Below are 21085 nucleotides of genomic sequence, written 5' to 3' on the forward strand. Positions count from 1 at the left end.
TTCACCAAAAGCTGTCTATAACTTTAACCCAAACTCCTTCTGGAAACACTCTATGAAAATTCAATATATAATCTTCCTCACAGGACCCTCCTGTGCTTACACTGTGAATAAATCAAGCCTATGAAACAAAGAACACTATTTTGTGTGAAGTATCCTTATCCACTAAAGATATCAAGGAGGATACAAGTAATGCTATAGAGAATCACAGTAAAATATTAGCTTCAAAGACAGAGAGTGGGTCTTGACAATACAACAGCCTTCTACAAACCCCATCTTCGCTGAACAATTCAAACATCAGATCTGCACAGACTGTCAGGCACCTTTTGTTCATGACCATTGCAAACCTAAAACCACATATAGGAAAAAAAAAAAAAAAAGAGAGAGAAGAAAAAAAAAGAGTCAAATACCTTTTCCAATACCCCTCTGCAAGCTCCTACTGAAGCTGACTGATGCCATTGCTCATTCAGCTTGTCTTGCCCAAATGCATGTGTGAGGGAAAACAAATGGATTGTGTCATCTCTTAAAAATGGAAAGAAAACCAATATATCTTCTTATGACACACTCTAAGCTTTCGGGTATTTTGACCAACTGCTTACAAACCCTCAACAAGGGTAAGCCGCTTGTCACAGGCGCCTAGGACACGACTGGGAACCACACCTCAAAGGTTTAAGTAAATTATGGGTTAACTGCTCTGTTGTTACAATCAAAGAGGGATTTCTGCTGGATTGCGTCTAATTGCTTCAGTCCTAAGGCTTCCCCTGCTCCTGGCAGAGCCCAGAGCGAGTCAGCCACATGTGTTTCCGTTCCTCGTGCCCACTGCTTAGGGAGTCAGAAGACCCACTGACCCAGAAACACAGACCCATGATTTTTAAAAAGCAGGAGGGAACTACTATGTCCCGTCCTGTCCCCTCCAAGAGTATATTCTCAGAAATCTTTTATAGAAAACAGTGTGAAATGAGGGCCAATATCCCCTCTAACCAGAGAAAGCTGAAACAGTTAGTATTTTCCTGGATTTTTGGTCTCCTTCACAACCCATCTTGAAGGCCAACTTTGAAATTCCAGGTGCCAAACATTCAAACTACAGTGGGCACTTTCTGTAAAGCGTAAAGTAAATTACACAAGAGTTTTTCATCATATTTGAGGTCAAATAATCTTTTTTTATTCACCTTTGAAAGGATCTAGTAACTTTTTTATTCCCATAAGCATTAAAGCTTACTCTACTATTGTAGCTGTCAAGCAGAACACCTTCAGCAAAATTTAAACACACTTATAAAGCAGCAGTTTATACCTAAAATCACCTCTTAATAACAAAACAAAAGCCAAATTGCGATATGACCTATTACAAGTGTAATACAGCCACATAGTATCTCAGCATAGATAGTTTAATCTTTGTATAGATGTTTCACAGTATGTGCAAAAGACTGCCCATTTACAGAGGATGAAGCTCCATGGGCTTCATTTGGTGGGCTCATCTTGGAGAGGTAGAATTTTTCTCATAGCAATCTGGGCATTAAGTTTCTGAATTAAGGCACCTTATTACAGAGGAGTCTGGAGACTCAAGATAGGGTGGTTTTTTTGTTTGGTTGGATTTTTTTCAGCAGCAAAGTAAATAAAAGGCAACATAATTTTAAAATGGAAATGAAGCTATAGTTCCAGGCATGTATGCTGACTGGAATGAAAAACTTGAGATGTTAAAAAAGCTGGGACAGAAAGGAGTAAATGTAGCATTAAATTTGTAATTCTCAAACATCCATACAATTTGGACATGCACTGCAGTAAAATCCTAACATTCAAACCACTGCTCCCTAAAACTATTTTTATGGATCATCCAGAATTCAAGCAAATGAAATATTGTACTTTTATTTTAAGTAGCCATGAATCTTCCTAGCCTCCTTTAGAAGCCTGTTTAGGAAAAGCCTGGAAATCAGATACTAAATCCACCCTACCTAACATCATGTCTCTGACAGTATGTCATGAGCCAGAAGAATGTGCAAGAACACATCAAGTTTCCTTCTGGTTGCTAATCAGACATAAGCTTCAGATTTTGGGATTAATCCTAACAATCAATTTTTAAAATGGCATTAATTTATACAGATATTTAGAAAAATCTGTACTCATTATCATCTGTCCAATTCCTTTTTTAATCTTGTTTAATTCTCAGTCTCAACAACTTCCTGTAGCAGATGAGCTTCACAGTCTAATTACATGATGCATGGAAAGGATATCCTTTTAATTGCTACAGATTTCCTAAATTTTGGCCTCATTCATCTCCCACCGCCTTTCCTCCCCAATTCTTCCATCACAAGGACAGGCAGGACTGAAGCTCTAGCTCTGCTGTTTCCAGACCATTCACACTTTACTGTTAGGCTTGCTCATTCACTTCCAAAGGTAAAATAGCTCAGCCTTTTCACAAACAAGCTTTTCCATTCCCTTATGCATTCGTGTCACCTCTTGCTAAAGTGTTCAAATAGCCTGAGATGGTATCTCAAAGCAAAAAAAAAAATCATAAAAATAACCAATGAGGTTGCACCTCTGACTTACATAAAAGTATTGTAAATTTTTTTTTTTAATCAACTAACCCAAGCAGACTAAAAAGCAGCTCATTGAAACACATAAGGCACATTCGCCAGAGGTCTTGAGAAGCCTGTACAGATGTCCAAGTTAATTCAGAATTTTCTAAGGTAAGCACGCGCATAAAGGTAGCAGTTTCCTATTCTACTATGCATGGTACATGCAATGCAATATGATTTAACCACGTTGCCCGTTTATTTGCAGAACAAAACCAACCACTTTCAAACTGCAGAAAGAATCCATTTTCTGCCAAGAATCTAGTCTTACAGGGTGCTCCTTGGGATCAAGACCTATGGTTTATGTGGCAGTTAAATGCCACTAAAAAAAGTTTCACATACCCAAGTAATGAAAGCAGACCATTTACTCGTGGAAGACAAGCTACACTTCACATGATAACACAGCTGTCACTATGAGCAATGAGGGATTAAAAACTACTATTGCTGTGAGATTCAAAACTCTATTTGCAAAGAGAGGTAAAATACTGCCATCTTATACGGGAAGGGTTAAAAAAACCCCACAATGGTAACTTAACTCCTTTACAGTTTCAAGAGGGAGAGAGGACTGAAAAAAACCAAAATGTAAGCTTGAGTATTATAAAGATCTCTTAAGCTCTTTTGTGACCCCACTAACCTAAGGGAAAAAAAATGGTCAGCCATTCATAGAATCATAGAATAGTTTGGGTTGGAAGGGACCTTTAAAGGTCATCTAGTCCAACCCCCCTGCTGTGGGCAGGGACATCTTCAACTAGATCAGGTTGCTCAGAGCCCCCTCCAACCTGACCTTGAATGTTTCCAGGGATGGGGCACCTACCACCTCTTTGGGCAACCTGTGCCAGTGTTTCACCACCCTCACTGTAAAAAATTTCTTCCTTACAGCTAGTCTAAATCTACCCTTTTTTAGTTTAAAACCATTACCCCTTGTCCTGTCGCAACAGGCCCTGCTAAAAAGTTTGTCCCCATCTTTCTTATAAGCCCTCTTTATGTACTGAAAGGCCGCAATAAGGTCTCCCCGAAGCCTTCTCTTCTCCAGGCTGAACAACCCCAACTCTCTCAGCCTTTCTTCATAGGAGAGGTGTTCCATCCCTCTGATCATTTTCGTGGCCCTCCTCTGGACCCACTCCAACAGGTTCATGTTTTTCTTGTGCTGGGGGTTCCAGAGCTGGACACAGTACTCCAGGTGGGGTCTCACCAGAGCAGAGTAGAGTAGAGGGGCAGAATCACCTCCCTCGACCTGCTGGCCACGCTGCTTTTGATGCAGCCCAGTTGGCCTTCTGGGCTGCGAGCACACATTGCTGGCTCATGTCCAGCTTTTAGTCCACCAGTACCCCCAAGTCCTTCTCGGCAGGGCTGCTCTCAATCCCTTCATCCCCCAGACTGTGTCGATAGCGGGGGTTGCCCCGACCCAGGTGCAGGACCTTGGACTTGGCCTCATGTGGACCTCATGAGGTTCACAGGGGCCCACTTCTCGAGCTTGTCCAGGACGGTCCAGCTAATAGGTTTTCCCTGCAAAAATGATTCCAACTACTCTGCCATCATTTTCTGCTGCAGCTTCCATGGAGACAGGAAACTGCAAAGTACAGGCTTCATGCTGAGCCAGACATCCAAATGCCTCCTACCCTGCTACTCCCACACAGCCTACTGCTTAGGCCTGTGAGCCCCTCCTGTCTAGGTTTAAACCCATGAGGGGCAATACCACGAATGGCATGTGGCCAACACCATCATAAAGGTCTGAAAAACTTTTATGACTTATACTACCGGTGTGCCTGTAACCTTAACACAATTTATTTATTCAAAGTAAATGCTAAAGCTAATCAGACAGCAGAATTTTTAAGTCACTATTTCAGTAGTTTGTGATAGACTGTAATCCAGAAGGGGAGCACCAAGAAAGAGCCACAGTCTTGCTTTTGAAATTACACAGAGAAACACCATGGTCTGAAGAAGCATCGTTACAGGCTTGCCTTGTTCTCACCTTGTTCTCCAAGGAGAAAAATGGGGTAAGCAGACCACAGGTCTGAGCCAGTAACATCCCTTCTGCACTGATGTAAACCCCTGGCGTAAGTCAGGCTCTGGGAACGGGTTTTGACATTTGCACTCTAACACTGCACCGCTTTGCCCCACAGCAACACCAGGCGACCTTGCTCCACTGAGGCCATCCCCGCACCCGCCTCGATTCTGAAGCACCTGGGAGGCAATTCAAGGCAGAGCAGTCCTCAGATGCAACCACCCGTCATTTTCTATAGGTGACCACAGAGGACCATGGTACATACAGACGAGTCCTGTGAAGCAACTGACAGATACACTAACTTGCTTGTTGGTCACAGTATCAAAACCAAGCTTTTATTTAGAGAGAGAACCTAGGTACTTGGGTTGGGCTGGAGATGGTTGAGGAAGTGGAAAAAAACCTATGTATTCACATGCAACTTAACTCAGAAAGCCAGGCTTACTGGCATGAAAAAAAAAATTAATGTATGAAGACCACGAGCAAAAATATTCCCAAACAGCTATTTATAGCTTTGACCTTTTAGATTTTCTGCATCACTAACTCAAGAAACAGCCTGCTGCCTGGCAAGCAGAGGTGAATGAAAGGAGAGCAATGCCAACTTGTTAAAGAGAGCCCTTGCTAAAGGGATGCTGTCGCCTGAAATTTTAAATGTCTATCTAATAGATATTAGACAACTATTACTACAAAAAACTTGTGGAATTACAATGTGATTTTTGGAAGGGTGTGTGGTGGGGTCTCTTTTCAGTCTTTGCTTTACACCCTTGTCACCACTTGGTGCATAAATAATCAATTTCAATGCTCTGCTGACAACAGCATTGCATGTAATACACTCTCCAGCATATGCATTTCAAGGGGTTGGAAGGAATGCTTGCTTCTCGCAGAAGGAAAGGAAAAACTGGAAGGATAGCCAACAGTCCTACGTACAAGCAGTAGAGATTATTACTGTCACCTTCCCTTCTACTCCCTTTCCCAGAGGAATTAAATTTTTTTTTCAGGGTTCTTTTAGATATTGTACTTGGGACACTCCCCAGAAGAGGATATATTCTAAGGTTTGAGATTCCCCCCCCCGCCCCACTAGAGTGGGATCTTGAAATATGACAAAAAGGTGCCAGTATTACTGCGAGGATGATGTTATGAAATACACTTTTTTAATTCCAAGTGTATATTCCAGATTTTGTTCTTCAAAGTTTCATATTTTCAAGCATTAAAGGGCTCAAGATTTTGTCTTGGAACAGGTAGAAAGCACCAAAGAAGATCTCAAGAGGAGGAACTGAAAACAATGCTCGTTTTAGTTCCTAGAAGCTACGTAAACAGAACACTTGTATGCTATATACATGGACCACATCTTCATAATTACTGTTTGTAATGTACATACGCACATAAAGACAGCATGGAGCAAGGGCAAAGAAAACAGTAAGAGGACAATCCCTAAGAGGAAGGGATACAAGAAGAAAGCTGGATGGCTGGGCAGAAAGAAGGGGTTGGTAAGGGACTAGCACTGAGGTGTATTTGAAACAGCAACAAGTCTGCAGTATATGTGTTTCAGTTTCCATTTGCCCAGCTTGGCTAGTAACAAAGCTACTGCCTAGGCAAACATGAGCAACTATTACAAGACCTCAGTAGCCACGAGCTGTTTTAAGATTAAAATTCTTACAGAACCGTACTCCTCAGACCAACATTTTAAAGGTGAAAAGCATAGTAGGCTTTTCTTAACCTTCTTGGTAGCTGTAAATAAAACATTATGTAGCTAGTTCTGGCCAATTTTGCTTTTATTGAAACATTCATGCAAGATTCTCTTTTAGAAATGAATCAGCGATAGAAATTGTGATAAAAATTAAGCTTCCAAAGAAAGGACATGTTCTGTAGCATTTACCTTGTTCTTACCAAACCAAACTCTTCTAGTTAGCAGCATTTAAAAAAGAAGCATGAAGTATGTTTGCTGAATAGCTTTTGCTGTATGAACACAATCTATATAGTTTATGCAACCTCTCGCAGTAGTATCTAGGCAGGTAAAAAGCTGCTGCTATAGTACACAAAATTACTTCTGGGACATAACTCTCAGCTTTAAATTCTAGAGAAGCAAAGTGGGTTTTGTCAGTCTCTTTTTCAGTAACCTTAGGCATCAACAGTCATATGAGTGCGTTGAAGGACCCATTCGGAGGGAATGTCATTGCAAGTAAGGGGATTTAGCTACAAGAAACATTTCTCCCATTTGCAGTTACTATCTGACTTTAGCCCTTAAGAAAGCAAGCATCAAATCTGAAGAAGGCAGCCAACAAATCCTCCCCAAAAAGGGCTACCAGTGGAATGACTGATAGGATGGTTTTGAGCACTGGATTGTGCATAAATACCAATTTATTCAATTGGTGAATACAGATCCAGTAACAGTGGTGATAGGTGTAGAGGTCCTAACAGGTGGGGATGGCAGAGTAAAAAAGCTTTATTGAAGGTAAAAAGCCAAGAGTGAGAAAGTGGCAGAGATGAGTAAGCACTGTTCATACATATCCTGCTCACTTAAGTGTCCCCGTTTTATCCTAAAGCAGAAGGAAAGCATCCTTCCCATACACATGAACCACTTCTTTCTGTGTCATGCTTTCAAATCATAAGACCATCCCAGCTTTTCCAGTTTCAAAATGAGACTAAACTTCAGGGGAAGGACTACATGTCACTGTCTGCAAATGCCATAAGTCATTTTGGGACATCAAACACGAGAGCTCCTGTAATACTCGCGCAGTGGGGAAAACACAGTTTCATGGAGAATTTGACAGGTGACAAAAGGACTCACTGGCACTAGTTCAAAGCTCATGATTTCAAGGCTTAGAAACATGAAAACTACATGACAAAAAACTACCAGGGACCAATCTTTAACCCTGGTTCTTACCTCAGCAGGTTTCTTTTGTTCATTTGCTGGTGTTTTTGACTTGCTCCTGTATTTAGAACAAGAAGAAAAGGAAGTGGAAGGACCTGTTTAAAAAAAAAAAAAAAAACAACAAAAAAACCACCATTATAGCTCATTTCAATTCATTTAATTTTTCAGTAAAACACAAGGCACTCCAATCTCTTGAATTATCATGATTTTTTGACAAGACGTGGGCAAAAAAAACCTCTTAGGCAGTCTGTAGGCTTGATTACAGCTCCTCCTGTTCCACTCGTTCTTTGTAGAACCACAGCACAATGAGTTTGTGGGTACATTCTGCTCTGCCCAATACAAGCATGAGTAAACAGGAACAAGCAGGCAGACCACTTTCCTTCATTTCCTTTCTAACAAAGTGGAAGGAGGAGGACAGAGTTTGCAAATGCTAAAAAAAACAAACAAAAACCCGATGATACTAAAGGGTGCTGATGAGAGATGCAAAAAATTGTGAAAGTGTGATATCTAGACATTTCTGGGCAAAATGTTATTTCAGTACAGGATACATTGATGACTCACAACAAATATGACAATGAATCATCATTATGTATGGAGTTATTAGATGGGCACTGGTTTATAAGAAACAAACAAGACCCTGCCATACAGGGTTTTTTTGCGGATAAAATAGGAAGATGCGACCTCAGGCAGATGTGTGCCAAGGAACATTTAAAATATAACTTTACTAAATTGTGTAACAGACCAAAGTGGAATAGATCAAAAACCAGTATAAGATAACATAACAATCAATATACTGTTTATAACTCTATCCTATTATATATAACTCCAACATATCAATGCTCAAATAGCTTGCCAAACCCATTAATTTTAAAGTTGAGGCTCTGCACAACAAGAGACAACAGGACTCTTTTTTAAAAAAATAAATTACAAAATAGGACCCCAGATAGTAAAATTTCTCTTGAATTACAGATTTCTTTTTCCCGACTCTGAAAGGGAAAGACATAAAAGTTTCTCTTCAAATTCTAAGTAGACTCAAAACTGCCCCCAGGTTTACAGGATCCTTCGCCTCATTTTCCTCCATAACAGGATTCAGAACACCAAAGACCACAGAATGCAAAAAGAAATCAAGCAAGATACTTTTTTTTTTTTTTTTAATTGTAAGAGGTGAAACGGTTTGCCCTCAAACCACAGAAGGAAACCACAAGGGGGTGATAGACCAAAGAAAAACTAGTAGGTATTACTTACTCTCATTGTCTGAACTGTCACTGGTGCTTAGATGCCTGTGGCGTTTCATCCTGACGCATCCTAAAGAGAAAAAAAAAGTTGATGGCAACCATTCTACCAGAAAATCACCGGCTGCTGGCTGACACCAAGCTCTTTGCACTAAAGGCAAAGCTCCTCTGAAGAGCTTTCAGGCACAGAAATAACCCCAGTTCAGCCACTACGTTTTATTTCTGCAAGCAACTATTAGACCACAGTATTATTTGTGAAACTGAGCACCCTCAAAACCAGCATGCCTCTGCTGAGCAGAGCTTGCTTTAAATTTTGCAGAAAGGAGTGCAGCCCGCCAGCTGATTCCCGGCAGGGCGTGAGCGGCGCTCTGCTCTCGGAGGAGACTCAATGTCCCATCTGTTCAGCCAGAGGAAGAGTTGCCATGGTGGCAGTCGCTAGCTGAGAGACGGGTGGAGGCCAGGAAGTAAGGTGGATGCACAGCAAGGCAAGGATTTAGAACTATAACCCACCTTAAAAAAAAAAAAAAAAAGAGGGCAAAAAAACCCAAAGGCATCCATGCAAAACAAAAGGCAGATTTTAAATAGGGACAATCACAGAAAATGGTGACTGATGCCATTTAATTTCAATCATCTGATCACTGCTTAGTTCACAACAAATGTAGGTTTCAGAAGTTTGAGAAGTGATCAAGGGTATTGCTGAGAAATATTTCTGTGGCGCTGCACCAGTTCCATTAAAAAAAGGCATTGAGCTTTTTGAAATTGATTTTTGAACATGTAACGCATACAGAGAATGGGGAAGAAGAAAATTCCGCACTGCTACTTAATAAAAGAAAGATCAAAAGAGTGATCAGCTATATACTCTAAACAAGTGCCAACAGAAATCCATATACATTCTTACAAGTCCTGCCATTCCAGAATATTCAATGTTACATTTGTTAAATAAGAACCAATAACAGTTTACAATTAATAATAGTAAATGAAAATCACCCCATCTTTTTAATGGATTGAATGAGCAAATCATTAGAGAAAATTAGTAAAAAATGATTCTGCAAGAATAGATGACAAGTTTTTTTTTTGGTTGGTTGTTTTGGTTTTTGTTTGGTTTTTTTTTTAAGCAGAAGATAGGCACAAGTAGATTACAGACAGCTGAGCCCAAAATGCCTGCAGTATTAGAAGTGCCAGCCTGGCCACACCTGAAACATAAGCAGCTTCATTTCTTAAACAAAACCACATGCCATTAAAAAAAGCAACACAGCTAAATATCCCATTTGATAAACCCTCCACATTAGTTATTTACAACGGGTCTTCAGATTATCCAAAGATAAAGAAGATTTCCAGATACGAGAAGCCTGTCCAAAAGCTTTGAAGAGATTGCAGTTGAATTGTTTGCAGCACAAGTGTTTGATTTAGTGGAAATTTTCAGCCTTTATATTTAAGAAAGTGAGTTTACTGAATCTACATGCAATGACCACTCAAAGTTTAAAACAATTCTTTTGACCTATCTGATATAAAAAGACATTGCCCACACTCCTGGAAGTTGAAAAAGGAAGCGATGTGTGCAGTTTTCAAGCAGGTAGGTACAGAACTTCTGAGTATTTAACCTGGAGGGAGGACAGACAGACACAGTGGTCAACAGGACGGGATATCAAAAGGTCTAAGTTGTATCACTTAAGCAAGCTGTAAACTCCCATTACATAACAATTCATTTCACGTTAATTCACCTTCTCACAGCTCAAGCAACCTTAGGGAGGCAAGGCAGCCACGCTGTATAGAAAGACTAGTGTCCAACGGAAGAGCGACATCAAAAAAAAAATACCCAAAACACCGCAGGACTTCACTTCCAGCTAGCAACATAAGGTGGCTTGGCTTGTGCAGACACCGGTCAGATGAAGAAACTTCCATTAATCTCTTAGGTAAAAGCTGTTTGACAGGTAGAAGACACTTGGGTCAGAAGGGCTTGTCTTTGTGCATGTTTTGGGGACACCAGACTTGAAGTTAACTGCTGGGTAGTGAGGGGAGGATCAGAAGACCACTTTCATCTTGCCAACCCATGAAGTTTAAAGGCATAGACTTTAATCAAGAGCAAATAAAATGGTATTGCCTATTTGAGAGCTTGTACTCCAGCAGCCAAACCCAGCCGCCCAGAGCATACAACTCTCCCTAAAAAGGAGCAGGTTCTGCCCATGGCAACACCTTCTCTGCTGGCAGTCTTCAGTTCCAAACATCCCTGGCTTATAGACCATTGGGCATGCTACAAGACCTTGGGAGACGACGAAAAGATGCATCTAGGTGTGCCGAGCAGTATTCATCACTCCCATTTCTTGGCAAGAAATGCAAGTGCTTGCTGCTTGCTCTGTTTTTATGTTCAGATGAATTTTTGAGCAGTTGTTAAAAGGCGCTGAAAGCTTATGGCAGGCAATTCTCATCTCTTATAGTCTATATAAACATGCAGCAATAAAACCTTTTCACTATGTACTAAAGAAAGCTATCTGCAGAGCACAACATGAACATTCAATTAAAGTAGGGTCAAACACGAGGTTGAGAGAGACAACTGCAGGAGGGAACACCCAGGAAGCCTGGATTTTTGCCTGGGCAACTGGGAAAGCAGAGAGGAGATGGCTACTTCAAAGCAGAGAGGAGATGGCTACTTCAAAGACAGCTTACACAGAAACGGCAAGTGTAACAAAAACTTCAAAACAGAAAGTACACTTCTGCCAACTCCATAGGACAAAAAAAAAACAAAACTAAACTAAAAAAAAAATTAAAAAGCTGTATTTGAGAATTGGATTTGTAGCAGCTCAGGCAAGAGATTTACAGCTCCATCATAGCAGGCAGAAACAGAAAAAGCAGTCACTCAGGGTAAAAGCCCTGAATAGTAATAACACTGGATTCCTGCCTGATTTTTTGCAGCAATATTAACCACAACAACAGTGAATAAGAGCTCACGATGCTACAACAAATCACAGGTGTGCTGCGTTCAGTAAGACAGGTTATTAAAGTGACCAACATGCTACAAATTCACTGTACACCCCCACATGATGCAGGAGTAACAGCCTCAGCATCATTCAACAGGACCACCTCTGCAGGCGGCTTCACTTTTGTTTTTAATAGCAGACTCCTTTGCTGTACACTGGGACTGCCACACAACTTCCAGCTCACTTCCACCCCAAAGCGTGAGGGCTCATCAGAAAGGCTCACTAACAATGTTTCCGCTCCCTAGCCATTACAGAGGGATGCCAAAGTAACACCCATTTTGTGGTAAAGCTCCTGTCTCACTCCTTCATCTGCCTTTGCAGAATGTGGAAGAATCAGCAGCCGCTCAGTTCAGAAAGACAGGAGATGCAAAGCCAAACCCCACAACATGGAAACTGATGTCAACCTTTCCCAGCTTCAGTCCAAGTCCCCCCAGAGCAGTCCAGCACCCTCCAGTTTGTCCCTCAGCTGCAGACAACGATACTATTAGCCAGGTGATACGGCCCAGAGCAAGGTTGCAAGCAACCCTGTGACTCAATTCCTGTTTCTTCCATCACATTTATGTTTTATCACTTGCAAAGCACTGTGAAGAAGTTAAAATAAAAATATACACACACACATATCCCTAAAAGGGCTAAATGTAGAAAGAAAGGGCAATCCATGCATATCAAACGCCCAAACTAAAAAAGCAGAACCAAAAATCCCACAGAAATGGGTACAATCTCATATATCCTACTTTTGCCCCTTTTCTAACTTCACCCCTGAAAACTATGGTAACAATAAAGCCTAGAATAAAAGAGCACAATTAATATTTTCAACGTGTGCATCAAGACTTAACAAAAAGTAGAGAAGTAAATTCATGAGATTGCCAGTGCTCTTCTCCTATCTCAGAGTATCCGTTATAATGGCATGTAGCAACACCAAGAGAGACTCAAGTAAATAGTATAATTTTTACACACAAAATGAAAAAGTTAGTAATTTTTTATAACAGATAAGACTTTTTTCCACATAATAGTTCAAAAAGAAATTTAGAAAACAGCCTCAAATAGATGCTACTTATTAAAAAAAAAAAAAAAAAAGACATGAGAAAAGATGAGCCGACATTAGGAGCATGATGGAAACACCCTACAGCGAGCAGCTAAAACCATCAGCCTCCTTCCACTTCCTTTATCTTCATCCAGGCATTTTGCGAATGTGCACGTTGAACTTTTTGTTTGAGTTTTGAGAACTTAGTTTTAGCAGTTCAGAAAGTTTAAACTTTCTAGCAGTTCCAATGCACAAGCTAAGAAAAATGAGGAGTGTAAAGCAACTCAACACTGAAATGTTGTTGCAGAGCAAAAGAGGTAAGTGGCCCCAAAAAAGGCCCAAGAAAACCCTATTTCCCAGTCACTAAGTAATGATTCTCACTACCTTAAAAAGTAAGTAGGGGTGCTTTGACTGTGGATTCAAAATGTGCTCAAGCCTCATGGTCAAGCACAGATTACCTTAAAAATGATCATTAAAAACAAGAACATAACATGCCTTGATCGAAAGCTTTTTTTTTGTTTTGTTTAGTTGGGTTTTTTTGTTTTGTTTTGTTTTAAATCCACAGAAAGACTAATAGCTGATCGATCACTTGTATGACAACATATACCAAAGATGCTCACCTTCAGGGATCTTTTAAATGCAAATTAAAATACAGGAGTGATATTAAGAAATCATCATGTGGCAAGCAAAAACATACTCAACTCTCCAGGCAATTATTGCAATGGAATATTTTCTGGCATCATTTTTAATATCAATTACCAGAGCGGTTCCTAAGCTTGAACCATATTCCACACCTGTCGCATTTCTGACTTGTCAAGCCACGGCTGCATGCGTATCTCTGATCTGCTCACAACAGCTTAAGACAAGAACCGCAACTTAAAAAAGAGAAATTGGCCATGTTCCTTGCCCTCACCTAACACCCGAACACAGGTCAAGATGCTCTGAACCCTTGGGGTGTTCAACCAAAAATAACCCCAGGAAACGCACTCTCCTCAGCCACGGGCAGCAACGTCAGGCTGCCAGCATTTCACCGGCTTCTCGAACGCTGCTGCCCATATCAGGAATTTTGCCCTGGAGCCAAAACTGATGCTGGATCCAGCACATCACCGCACTTTCAAGGAGAGCCAGGAAAAAGCCACCTTGAACTCACCTGGCTGAAATTAAACATGGATCCCAAGTGAAGAGTAGTCAACATATCAGCCAGCACGTACAAGAATCTGACTAAAAGGATAACGCTGATATTTCCAAAAATCGAGGGGAGATGTTTTGGAATTAATGATTTCTAAATTACGTTTGCTCCTTTTTGCTTATTCACAAATATCTGCACTGCTGAAGTGAACAAGAAACAGCCACTTGCCTCTACCACCATTCTCTCCTCTCCCCGAGGAAAATCAATGTTGCACCGACTTAAGGCACTTCCCATTTCCGAAAAGCTAGTTACCATGCATTACTCAAAAAAATCAGTCAAGCAGCATATGTAAACAGCAGACAGTTAACAAAATTTCAGAGCTTTATTCAAAGCAAAAACCCATTTCAAATACCTGCAGAAACAACAGCAACAAACATTTTTCTCTCTTCAGTTTGTGTCAGAGTAAACAACTAAACTTACCAAATAAACTATTAAGTTTATCCTCTTGTTCTGACACATTCCTCGGCATAGTTCATCAGTTACAGAGTTAGCAGAAAGAAGGATGAGGTATCTCACAGTCTGAATTCGCACAGCATATTAGGCAAGACATCAGTGACAAGTGTACAAAATGAATCCTTAAATCCAGCCAAGATTTCTGAACAAAACAGTGTCTCCCAAGGAGTAGCAGTCCTTCCCTTCCTGGCTTCAGTTTGTTGCAGAGAAAGGTTAAACATATCCATACGCTACTCGGTACCTGTTAAGACCTATGCAGAAGGAAAAGGCAACCAAGAAATTCAAGGAACTGTAATGCAAATATATCCTAGACCTCTTAGATTTTATTTCTTCATATTTTAAAATAGACAGAAAAAAAAGGAATTGGCCACAGCACTAAGGAAACTTTCAAGTGGAACAAAAAATAACCTACCTACTTTATCTTATTAAAAAGAAAAACAGCATCTATGTATGAAAACCAAATGACAAGCTACATGCAAATCTCAGATTAAAATTCTGTACTTACGTTTTTACAATATGGCTTGTCTACAAAAAAAAAAAAAAGGCAGAGGCAGTAGGTAGAAATTTCCAAGTCTCCAAAATGTGGTTTATGTAACTGTTAAATTTAGATTAGGAAGCAAATTATCTTGAAAGGTCTCCAGGAAATGTAGTACAGTAAAACCATTTAAATAGGTCAAATTTCATAGTCAACTGCCAGGGAAATTACGAAATATGAGTAGAGTTAATACAACCTTTCAAATAACTAGAGGAAGAGAGATCACTCGTGTTTGGGTTTTTTATTATTATTTTTTAATACCCTATCCAATCTCACAAAAAGGCTATATAAACTGGAAAAAACACCCACTCGGAACTTAGGTAAGCAATATTTGCTGCACTGAAAAGGTCTGAAAGGTTAAACAAAATTCACAGAAAAGGAAGTTCAGCAAAAAAAGTAACATTGTTTCTTTATTTCACTCTAACCAGAAAATTTTTAAAAATTAGTAACATACCCCCTACTTAGGGGGTTGTACTTAAGAACCTCATAACAGAATGACCACATCTATCCTATGCTCCCCTCATCCCCAGAATAAAATCTTCTTGATTTTATTTTCTGAAGACTGTACTGGGCCTACCACAAAATAAAACTTTTCTTGCTACTATTTCATACTAAGTCTTGGTTAACATAATAATCTGTAATTCAACAAAGGAGGAATGTGCCAGTTTTTAGAAGCAGCACTACTAGCAACAGCCAATTCCTTTGTCATTAGGTAAAAAAATAATTTTAGTAGGCAAGGAACTGCACATTACAGAAATCTGGCTAATAACATGGGTCTGTATGAAGTGCAATAGGAACTAGACATAGTCTCGAGCTTTGTTGTCCTTATAGGTTACCTTTTTATAAAGGGCAATTTGGCAGCTGCCACAAGGATACTGTGGGTTTAAAAATGAGAAGAAAAAAAAAAAATCCAAAATATCATCTTCCAGCATGACTTATCCCCTGAAATAGTTAAATTCTGGACTGAAGTCAGCTGATAGATCATAAAACTAGAATGAAGAAACCCCAAATATAATCCCCCCCGCACTCATTTGTGGATTATGGGCCAAAAGGGAACCCTGACATCATTTCGTGTGCCCTTCTATGACGATGATTCATCATTTGGTCTAGTGCAAAGCACTTAATGCCCATCATTTTGCTTTGTGAGTATAAAAAGAGGGTAAGTGATGCTACTTCACATTTATAATATGCTTTGATGACAACAATAAAATACAGCATACCCCAAGTACAATTGCCTTTCCTACCTTGAAAACAGCAGTGCAGCTTCTAATTTCCAGTGCTGCGTCTGTACGCCGACCCACCGTGAGGGCAGGGGGGACAGATTTCCACCAGAGGCCTTCAGCTAAATCGCCGCACGCCAAGCAGCTTGTTAAAAATCAGAAATCCTTCTCAGAAGAGCAAGTCACCAGCAACACAGGCAGCGCCACCATTACCTCACCAGAAACTCTCCAAGAGGCTAGAAAGAAATTAAATCACGCTCTCTTCCCTGTGCTTCCTCGACACCCGCCAGTGACTGAGCAGCCTTATTTTCACCTTTGAAGCAAGCTGCACATGTTGGCCTGTACACAGAGCAGCCAGGTGGGCCAGGCTGACATGGAAATATTTCTGCCCATTAAACACTGCAGCTTTAGCATTAGCATCCTGAAGGTGATACTGATCTGAGCAGAATCAATTTTAAAAAAAATAAACAACATCAGATTGTCATTAATTCAAGCAAATACACCAATGCGTATGTGGTTCCGCTCCTCTCTAGTTCAGTCCTCATAATTACTTTCCGCTCCTGAACACAATGCTGTTTTTACACCAGCTGTTTATTAACAGAACTATTGTTTTCCTAAAACAGTAGTAGAGATTTGGACACAAGAAAAAATTATTTCCTTCAAAATACCATATTGAGCTTGAGCGAAAGCCTGCCTTTAAAATAAAATAAAAAAGAAGAAAAAAAGCACTTCCTTCCCGAAACCACAACCAGGCCGGCGCTGCCTGGCATTACCACGCTTGCACGCCTGAGGGGTGCCTGCCAGGCCGCAGCCCGGTGAACGCTCCTCACCCACCTCCGGCTCCTTGCCCACCCCCCAGCACGGCTCCCCGTCAGGGGAAACGCTAAAACGCGGGCACGGCCCTCAGGAAGGGAACCACCGCCCTCAGCAGGGTACCCTGCTCGGAACGACAAAGCCCCCAGCGCGATGAAACGAGGAACAAGTTCCCAGCAGGAAAGTCACAGCGGCTTTAAACACACGGGCAGCCCACGGAGCGCCGCCATCTCGCCCGCCACGCAGCAGGTCGATGCCAGAGGCCAAGGTGGCCGGCAGGCCCACAGGGCAGGGAGGAGCGCCATGTCGCTGGAGGGAAGCCATCACAGCTCTCGCTTCCTCAGGCCACTGTCACACAAACCAACCACCTCTTGTCAGGCTGTTGGAAACTCCACGGCGGCTAATTGATCCCTGAAGGAAACCCCCAGGGAGGCAGGGCTAGCTTGCGTACAGCCCTCTAACTACGCAGGTGCATACGCATCGCAGAAAAGCACCTACCTCAGCTACGCGCGCTCGGGGAGATCGTCCGCTCCGAAGAGCGCTCAGCAGGGGAGACGCAGGTACTGATCGTGTGTTGTCTGTTTTACACGGCTCCCTCAGAAGAAAACTCGTACCTGACGTTAACACTGAGGCATCTAATAAGCAAGGGGCAAAAGAAAAAAGAAAACCCCACAAGCCCATGTGTACTTACTCAACAAAGACGGAGCTAAGGACAACGTCCGCTTTGATGAAAGGCTGGTGTGGACGTAGTGCTACTAAAAATGGACCAGTACCGGGTCACCACACCCGGTGCTAAGCCAGGTAAACAAGGAGCTGGCTGCCCAGGAGCTCCCCTTCGAGGGTTCAACACCCAAAGATGGCCACATACACTGTATCTGCAAGGAGACTGCAGTCACGGGCGTGCCAAGTGCCGGTGAGAAACAGGAGCAGCACGCACACCCTTCACCAATATGACTGAGCAGAAAAACCTCAGAGAGCGTTTAGCTGGGCTTTCTATTTTAAGAACTGGTATGATTCACGTTACCTTGGCTCTAAGTGTTTTGCAGTCTTTACCGTATCTACTCTCACGATAAGCTCATGTTAAGCAAGCACTGAAAGCCCTGACATTTCAGAGCTGCGGCGCAGAGCAGCCATACATCACGCAGGGAGCCTCCGGCAAAGCAGGCAGCTGCATTCAGGTCTTCCAAGCGTGTATCCAGGAGCCTCACCACTCGCTGCCCTTCCTGCTGATCTACACGTGGAGTCGAACAGAAGGAAAATCCCTGTGATGCACTAAGTCACCAAGTATTGTCGTGCTGTTGTACAGTGATGAAATTGCACCACAGCAAGGGCAGGGAGGGAGGGGAAGGGGGGGGATAAAAAAAAAAAAAACAAACCACAAAACCAGAAGCGTCACTACTTAATTGAAAATTAGGCAATAACCAGTATTACACTCGTTCAACTGTAGCTGCCACTTTGCCCTATCTGCCTGATGCTACCAGCAGTTGCCCACTTGTATCTGTTTCACTGCTATCCAGCTGTACTAAAGCATGCTTTCATGACAAAACTAATGCATGCTTTCATGACAAAACACAAGTAAGGAACTAGTATCACAGGTAGGAACACAGGCAGGAAATATTATCAAAGGAAGGAAGGATCTAGAAACGTATTCACTATTTGGGATTAAGAAAAACAACTTTTCTATTAATAACATAGCCAACAGTTCTCATAACCTGCAAGATACTCGCTTAAAATAATCAATTAATTTTTTGGTACTTGCTAATAAAATAAATTCAAGTAGGTTTCACTGTTCTTGTTTTGTTTTTTTTCTGAATCTCAAAAGAATCAACAACACCAGCTTGCATTAAAAATTTTATCTGTTTTGACTCATTTATTTCTTGCTTGTAACGCTTTGAAGAGGCTAACCGCTTCGCATCACCAACAAAACCTAAAGGATTGCAAAAGGCAGAAAACATCAAGTTGCGTCTTTATATTCTACTCAAAGGATTAGAGAAACCAAGAACACAAATACTTTCCTACAGGAAACATTAAGTTGATAATTTCTTTCCTCATCTGACAAGAAATGGTTTTCATTTACAAATTGAAAATAAACATTCTGGATGCTGAAGTTTTCCTCAAGCGAAAAAAGGGCACCGAGGGGATCATTGGACAGGAACAATTAAAGGGAATGTGCTGTCACAGCCAGAATTCAAAATAATATTTGGAATATTCCAAATCATTGGTTGAATACTGACATCCTACTATATTTTCTAGCATTTCACATGTCACATTTATATGTGGTTGCACTATTATTTTAGTTCTGCATGTCAAAACATCGAAATGTGAGCAAAAATTTACTAGAAGATTAGTTAAAGCACTTCTTTTTAGTTTAAAAAACTTTTTAAAAACACCACAAAATTTGTCTTAATAACTAATGAATTTAAATTAATTTTACTGGCCAGTCAATTAATGTTTTGTGCTACAATCTGTAATATACAACACATCAAAGATGTTGAGGGGCCTTTTAGTCAGACAGATTTAAAATAGATTTATGAAAACATAAATAGAATTCCAGGTTTATCTAAATCACCAAATTGAGGTGGGAGAAAACATCATGAAAGAGACACTGTGACCAACTGATGTTTGTCCATTTTTAAGTACAGAGCAGAGGTAAAAAGAAAAATTACTGATTTTTTCTGTCATAACGCAAGGTGACAAAAATGACAAAATAAATAGCAAACTTGCCTACTGGGGCTGACGCCGCCCTCGAAAGGGGAACCACAGGATGATTGTACTTGCCTAAAGTTTCTAAAATGCCACATCTTGTTTGAGAAAGCAGTCCAGAGATGTGTCCTAAACACCACATAAGGTTCAATTTCTCATCGAACAGCCCAGTTGAAGCCAAAGTACTTTTATATTTTTTGAATGAGGGGACACACTCATCAGGACTGACCGTTAACACTCCTCTAAATTCCTCCTTCCTCTTCCCTCCTGTTGACTAAACAAACAAGATTAAAATGAGTAAGACTAGATCACCACCCATCTACTGTTCCTAGTGGAAAGCATGTCCTACTTGAGCTGTGCTAAAGCTGACTGAGTAAATGGAGGTGGCTTTTTCTGGCACAGGATAAAAGGTGCCGCCCCACAGGGTGGATCACAAACAGTGCTGGTACTTGAATAGGAGGAGTTGAAGTACAGGAAAATACTATCCTTTCCATCCTATGAGGGTAAGGAACTATCACAGCTGACCTTCCAAAGCTGCGAGGGTGCGAGATAATGAATCTGACTCCAAAGCAGGTCCCTTTGTCCACTCTCCACTCCTGTATTGGGAAGAATGGAAATGCCTACAAGCCGTGGAAGTAGGGAGGTGTCTCACCACATCTTTGTTCATAGGTAAGAGCCCACAACATGCAGCAGCTGCTGCACCTGAATCCCATCCACAGTAATAAAATCTGTGCTGAGAAACAGGGAGAGAAAAGGAGAGGTTACAACTAAAAATGCAACTACAAAATTGAACAAAAGAAACAAAACCACCTTTACAGCAGAGTCACACTTAAGACTCCATGACGCAATGTAAAACCTGCACAGTCGATATGTTTTGTACATGCAACTCCAGTCGGTCAGTGAGAAATCTCCTCCTCTGCGGGCTCTTACCCTGCGCAGCTGCAGGGCACGGGGCAGGTTGCAGCTGTATCGCTTATCAGAGGCTCTGCAATTGAGAGAAGGCACAACTAAACCTGTGCTCAGGCCACGGCAGAATAAAGCCACCTGAGACTCCTCTTCCACCATCCACCTCCCCAGCTCTGCAACAGCAAAAGTGACCGGTTGTTCACACTGAAGCTGTGACCGGGGAGCAGCTCGGGCACGGTCCATCTGCTCCCTCGGATATCCCCACCAGGGAGGCTGAGCGCTGCTGCCTACCCCAACACCAACTATGGCTCCCAGTGAATACATGCACAGCCGCACCACAGCGCCTGCCGGACACTTCTGAAAGGTCTTAAGAAGATGAAAACATACACATTAATTGAATGCCTTTAAAAATGGGGCATTCCCAAATCAGCTGTACCAGAAACTATTGTAGGAGGAGAACTGCGCGTTGATACAAGAGAGGCATCCTTCTGGCAAGGCCCAAGAGCGGCGTCGATACAAGCCTGTCTGGTTTCATTTGCTACACCTGCTGAGCCACATGGAGAAAGCTTTATGGATGAGCAACACTAGTAGATC

The 21085-nt window shown here is 41.4% G+C and overlaps 1 protein-coding gene across 8 annotated transcripts in view; it reads right to left on the reverse strand.

Moving 5' to 3' along the window:
* The window catches only part of JADE3 (jade family PHD finger 3), a 73953-nt gene that overhangs the window by 30880 nt on the left and 21988 nt on the right, over positions 1-21085 (reverse strand). For 6 of the 8 annotated variants that reach the window (XM_075134472.1, XM_075134456.1, XM_075134464.1 and 3 more), the window contains 2 exons: positions 8687-8746; positions 7454-7536 (listed from right to left, as the gene is read on the reverse strand). In XM_075134472.1, coding sequence (XP_074990573.1) covers positions 7454-7536; positions 8687-8735 — 132 coding nt within the window. In that variant the 5' untranslated portion in view covers positions 8736-8746. Of the gene's footprint in view, positions 1-268; positions 345-7453; positions 7868-8686; positions 8747-21085 lie in introns of those variants that run through there. The other 2 variants (XM_075134436.1, XM_075134426.1) reach the window with 2 other exon arrangements.

The sequence above is a fragment of the Calonectris borealis genome, chromosome 1, assembly GCF_964195595.1.
Source record: "Calonectris borealis chromosome 1, bCalBor7.hap1.2, whole genome shotgun sequence".
Lineage (NCBI taxonomy): Eukaryota > Metazoa > Chordata > Aves > Procellariiformes > Procellariidae > Calonectris > Calonectris borealis.